Source organism: Branchiostoma lanceolatum, chromosome 11 (assembly GCF_035083965.1).
Source record: "Branchiostoma lanceolatum isolate klBraLanc5 chromosome 11, klBraLanc5.hap2, whole genome shotgun sequence".
In the NCBI taxonomy this organism is placed as follows: Eukaryota; Metazoa; Chordata; class Leptocardii; order Amphioxiformes; family Branchiostomatidae; genus Branchiostoma; species Branchiostoma lanceolatum.
The window spans coordinates 12,916,235-12,922,234 of record NC_089732.1 but is presented as its reverse complement, the minus strand read 5'-3'; the positions used below and the strand labels follow the sequence as shown (position 1 = coordinate 12,922,234).

The following is a 6,000-nucleotide window of genomic DNA, read 5'->3' as shown; positions in this document are numbered from 1 at the left end:
ACACGTCAAAAAACCCTCCTCTGCTGGGATAGTACTTTGGCTTACTCCTGTGACAAACTGTTAGTTACACCTACTGTTCCTTCGTCCAAAGAGGAGTGAAATTTGGCTGCTGCATCACTTATGCTTATTAGTGAGGTCCCTCAGTTTGTCCTTATTGGCCCCGCTGAATTCAGCAACCTGGAACAGAGACACAGGTGTTAACCTTCTTCCTGCTGCCTAACCCTTAACCAAAATGGAATTGGTAGGCAAACAGCTACTTAACAATCTGTGTGCTAAAGGTAAAGAATTACTCTCCAAGCAGAGGAGGGGTTCCGTCTGGTTTTGACGTGTTTTTAGGCGTTTTTGTCGGGCTTTCTACTTTCTCATTTCTTTCGACTCTTCAAACCCCACGAAGAGACAAAATGACAAAGTAAAAAGCCCGACAAAAACTCCTAAAAACACGTCAAAGACCAGACGGAACCCCTCCTCTGCTTGGAGAGTAGTAAAGAAAGGCACAAGCTATTCAACACTAAGGGACATGCACATTTCTTGACTCACCAACTCTTTCAAATACAATTGCCTTGAATGGAAACAAACATGCATTTCATAAGCTAGTTTACGGTTGCTACTACGCATGTGCAGTGTCAAAGGTGATGGCCCCGGCTTGTAAACAGTGCTCGTCTCGCCATTGTGTAGATTTGCATAACAATGCCCCGACGGGTTTTGTTTACGTCTCGGGGGCCTTCACCTTTGACACTGCACATGCGTAGTAGCAACCGTGAGCTAGCTTATACAAGTTATGGGCAAACAGGCGTATAAACATCTCTACTAGTTGCTGTTCCAGATGGAAATATGCAAAGGCAATAATAATGGCATGTACAAAATAACTACATATACATTTCAATACAAGGTTAAGATTCCAATCATTGGCAATATCAAAATCGCCATGTTATAAGCACATCACAATTCTTCGTTTTCACGGAACGTTCGAAAACCGCTACGTCACGCGCAGGCGCCATGTTGGATAATAACCTGGCTGAATATAAGGACAAAGTTGCATCAATAGGTTTTGATCCGTTTGTTTGAAAAAAAAAATCGGCATTTCAGAAGGTTTTTTATATACTCAGCTCTCTGCACAGGTGTGACGGGGCCCCAAGAGCACCCAAACTATCAAAGAGCGCCGTAAGAGCGCACAAGCATCCTTTGTACGGCATTGGCAAGCATGGTCATACTTGCATACATCACAATGCACCACAACACACCACAATGCAAGCATGGCTATGCAAGCATGGCATTGGCTGCTGCATGACCATTGCCATGACCATGGCTATGCTTGAATGGACGCAACGAATTTGGTTCAAGATCCATGCATTGTTGCCTTGCTTGTTGCCTTGACTCATCTCGGCGTAGTTACTGATACATGCAAGCATCCGTTGTACGGTATTTTCTATTACAATAAACAAAATGTCTGGTTTTTTTCGAATCTATGAAGTTCTTTTTCACAAGACAAAGGCGTTGTATGTATTAAACGGATGTTTAAAAAGATAAGAAAAAAGAAATAATTTCCACACGCGGTCTCGATATCCGTAACCGACTATTATGAAGATATATATGCTTTAATCTCACTACGACCCCGTTCATATCAAACCTAGCATAGTGGTTGAATAGATGTGCAAAGCTTAAGCGACCATCGCCAGATTCTAGCGACCACTGTTGTCCGATCATTAAAGGTGAAAACGGTGGTGGAACGTGGTGAAAAACGGCCATAAGAGCTCGCAGACACGATTGATGTGCTAAGCCTAAGGTACACCGGCTTTACGTCCATGACAGACCATGTGACAAACAACTTTCAGTTCACCAAAAAGAGCATTATAAATTTGATATTAGATGGAATTTTAGAAACGTTGAGTAGGTCATATCCTGTACTCATTGGGTCCGCAGTTAACTTGTCAAACTTCCAGGCCGTTTCTGAATAAAACTACTTCCTTCCACGGATAGGATCACAGTCACAACACACAGCCGCGCAGAGATCGAACAGGTTATCATCCAACATGGCCGACTTCACGTTCGAACGCGATTGTGACGTCACGTGAAAACGAAGAGTATGAAATATACATTGTACATCTACAAATGCCAACAGATCCAGCATATACTGCAGACGAGTTCCTACCTTTTGTGAGTTTTTGAAGAACTGGAATGTCGGCATACAAGAGATTTCACATTCTTCTGCGGTCTCCTAACATAAAAAGGACAATGAAAGGGATTAACTGTGTTTTGGTGGAACCAAACAATGCAATTTTGATGTACAGACTTTTTAAAGATCAGATCTCAACCCCCATACACGTATGACCTGTACCATGATAAACTCTTAAGTAGCAAAATTTACTAACCTTATTGACGTCCACGTCTACCTTGATGAAGATCACATCACCAAATTCCTTCTCCATTTTCTTGAAAAAAAAAATACAAAAAAATACAAAGTGTTAAATCAAAAAACAAAAAACAAAAAAAACACGTCTATCTAAGGGAGAGGTCTCCTTAGTTACATGTGTGAGGTTTATATTAACCAGTATCACAAAACATAGTCATTGAGATAGATACATCAGGGTCTTACAACCCGATTACCACAAAATAGACGGAGGATGCCATAGACTACATAAGGTGACGTCACAGAAGCAGTGGATTGCTCATATCTTGACTGGTGCTGTTCAGTGGACAATTTGGGTAAGTCCCATTTTTTCCTTTGCATTAGATATTGCAGTTGAATCCTACTACAGAATGACTTGTACCAACACAAATGAATTCTTTAGCTAATATTATTAGTAAATGCCAGTGAAAACATAACCATGTTTGGAAAATGCCAGAGTTAAGGAGGTTACCTTACCTCTACCTCGGGTGCTATGCCCTTGCAGGGTCCGCACCACTGTGCCATGAAATCCACCACCACAAGCTTACCCCCTGCTTCTGTCAGCACAGCCTGGAAGTCCTCCTGTCAAATGTGTGCAAAACTCCGCAGTGTCAATTTTATAATCTCCGAGCAGATGTAGGGAGGGAATATCACCGTGAGCACTTTCTAACTGCCACTACTTTTCAGGGGAAAAACAATGCAGTCAGGACATGTCACAATCTTGATCTTCTTCTTCTTATGAAGAAACCGTTTGTCTGATGTGTAATTCGCATGGATGGGAGAAAGGAATCCTTAAGCACGTGCAGTGTCAAAGGTGAAGGCCCCCGGCTGGTAAACAGTGCTCGTCTCGACATTGTCTCGACTTGCATAACAACGCCCCGACGGGTTTTGTTTACGTCTCGGGGGCATTCACCTTTGACACTGCACATGCGTAGTAGCAACCGTGAACTAGCTTATACAAACATATGACAACGTTGAGATTAAATCATACACAGTCCCAAACAGGTAGAAGTAGAATTCAGTGTTTCAAATATCCATAAGCAACTACTAAATGGATCGTTTCCAGTCTACTGTTGCAAAAGTCAAGCAGGACAATGCTGTCACACCTGGACTTTCCCACCCTAAGGCAATATGTCCACAAATCCTTTAACAAAGGGAGAAGGTATCCTGTACCGTATCATAGGATTAGGAAAATGTGCCTCAGAATGTATAGCTCAGCTTTCTTTAAAGGCAAGGTCAGCGGATAAAGGATCGTTGCCATATCTTCGAATCAACAACTCACAGTGACGTCATTGTCCTTGACAAACCGGAAGTCATTTCAGTGATCAGCATTTTGCCAAGGACGCGGACTAGATGTGATCACTGCTATGAAATACGATTTGTTAAACGATGTAATAGAACGATTTGAAAGAACAAAATGCAGCTGATAGAAATATTAGATTCGTAACGTTACATAAAGCTACGTGACAGAAACTTACGACGCCCGAGTCCCAACTCCATACAACCAAGGCCTTGATACAACACGAGACTGTTTACTACATCTTAACGTAAACAACACGGAATTTCAATACTTACGTGTGTCTCTACCTGTTTTACCATGGTAACTGTCTTTCATAAACTTAGCAGAAGGTTCAGATGAAACTACAAGGATGTTTAAAAGTAGGTTTGAGTCACAAGTTTCACTCACACGTCTGCCCGGGACCACTGGCGCGCTCACGTTTGAAAAGGTCAAATGAGGTCAGCTTTACTCTTGATGCATGACGGGAAGATGGGTGATACCATTCAGATCATTGAGGGGATTTACTGTAATTATTCTTTAGACTAGAGATATTTCTAAAGAAATATTATTTCGCTCTTTCTCTTTGTTAACTGTAAGATTTGATAAAGAAAGTTCGTAAACGTATCTGAAAATGCTACTATTGAAAACATTAGATCCGAAGACTTGGTATCAAAACGTTAACGTTATATCAAACTTTTAAATAAATACCAAATTGACAGTTGACTCAAGTAACTTCAACTTCAACTTGTTAAACCCCCAGATAACCCCGCGAGGGGCAAAGTAGGGGGGGGAGGAGGTCCCAGGCTAAGGCGGGCAGGCCTCCAGCCTGGCGCGGAAAGACTCAACGGTGGGAGCCGTAACAACCGCGCCAGGCAGGGCGTTCCACTCGGGTATGGTGCGAGGGAAAAAAGAATATTTAAATGAGTCTGTTCGGGCGTAGAGTGGTTGAAATTTGAGCATGTGGCTTCCCCGGGTGCGCCCCTGAGCTGGTTTCAGTAGACTATCTGTATTAATATTGATGTGGTTATTAACTAGCTTATAGAAAAAGGTGAGACGGGCGTTCCTCCTCCTTTCAGAGAGATATATCTTGAAAAAAATTCTATCCAGTTGCTTCAGTAGCTGTCACTTGGCGTATCTTATTACCTGGATGTCTAACCTTCATCCATTTAGTTATATAACTATATGCTAGGGACTTGATACTAAAACCATAGTCGTTTTTTTAGTTACCATTATGATAGTTACTGCTATCTAATAGCAAGAAGGTTTTATCGAATGGTCTCTCGATAAAACCTCCACGAATATAGCTACATGTTTTATTGTTTAGATAGCTTCATCTATTAAGGAGAGCTGCCAACGTCTAACCTCCAAGCAGATGTAAGGTGTGTTTTCCGATGCTCTGCGTTTCTATATCTTTCTTCTGGGAGGACCACAGGAAAGCGTGTTTACATGTATCAAAGTTTAATTCAAACACGTAAAACGGCCTCACCCTACATCTACTTGGAGATTTCCAATCCCATGTCATCCACTTGACTCTGGGACCTAAAGAGCTATATTTGGACGAAACAACGCCATGCCTGATTACAACATGGACGCCTGTTCAGAAAGACTCCATGCACAGACTGCGTCAGCGGTGACGTTGCTTGAGAAGTATCTTGAGTGGCAGGTGGGGGACAGGGTACTGGACGTGGGGTGTGGGTGCGGGGAGGTCACCAAGGTCATCGGTCAACAACCAATCGTGTCGTCCGTTCTTGGGATCGACTTGTCGCCTCGGCTGATCAAGTGAGACATAGTAATCTCCAAGCAGATGTTGGGTTGAAATATCGTGTAATGTTTTCTGGCTGGCCGCCTTGTCTGACAGTCCTTCAGAGAATTCCAGCTAGTCAGAAAACATTTCGATTCTTTACCCTAACATCTGCTTGGAGATTAAGATATGGTAGTTGGTTGTTATCAAGAAGGGGGGGGGGGGAGTGACCCGTTTCCATCCATTCTCTCTTTTTCTCCGTCAATTTTCTTTTTAATCATTTCTAATTCCTCTTTTTAAATTTTCCTTTCTGTAACGTAACATGACCAATTATCGTCCAATTTATTCAAAACGTATTTATCTTAAAACCGCGACGTAAACCTTTTTCATTGTTTTGTATAAAAGAGAGAGATGACTAAGGATCATACTTATGACGTTCTTTATTGCTCGATCATGAGAACAGGCTTTGGCATAATACACCGCGACATGTGGACATGATCTAAACTGGACGTAAACTGGTCCTGCACGTTAATTGGTCATGTTACGTTATATGCCAGGCTCTTTTTCTAGAATGTTGAACAATGGCATTTCTGT

General features: G+C 42.1%; 1 protein-coding gene across 2 annotated transcripts; it reads right to left on the bottom strand.

The window, feature by feature from the left end:
* LOC136445313 (thioredoxin-like) lies at window positions 1-4,120 on the bottom strand. 2 transcript variants are annotated; one of them, XM_066443243.1, is made up of 5 exons: window positions 3,962-4,116; window positions 2,864-2,968; window positions 2,370-2,429; window positions 2,150-2,215; window positions 8-177 (listed from the first exon to the last, which is right to left on the bottom strand). In XM_066443243.1, the coding sequence occupies exons 1-5, from the start codon at window positions 3,983-3,985 to the stop codon at window positions 115-117; spliced, it is 318 nt and encodes a 105-aa protein (XP_066299340.1). In that variant the 5' UTR covers window positions 3,986-4,116; the 3' UTR covers window positions 8-114. The 2 variants fall into 2 exon arrangements, with proteins under 2 accessions (XP_066299342.1, XP_066299340.1); XM_066443245.1 differs by lacking the exon at window positions 2,370-2,429 and having other exon boundaries at window positions 1-177; window positions 3,962-4,120.
* Between the last annotated feature and the right edge of the window lie 1,880 nt (window positions 4,121-6,000).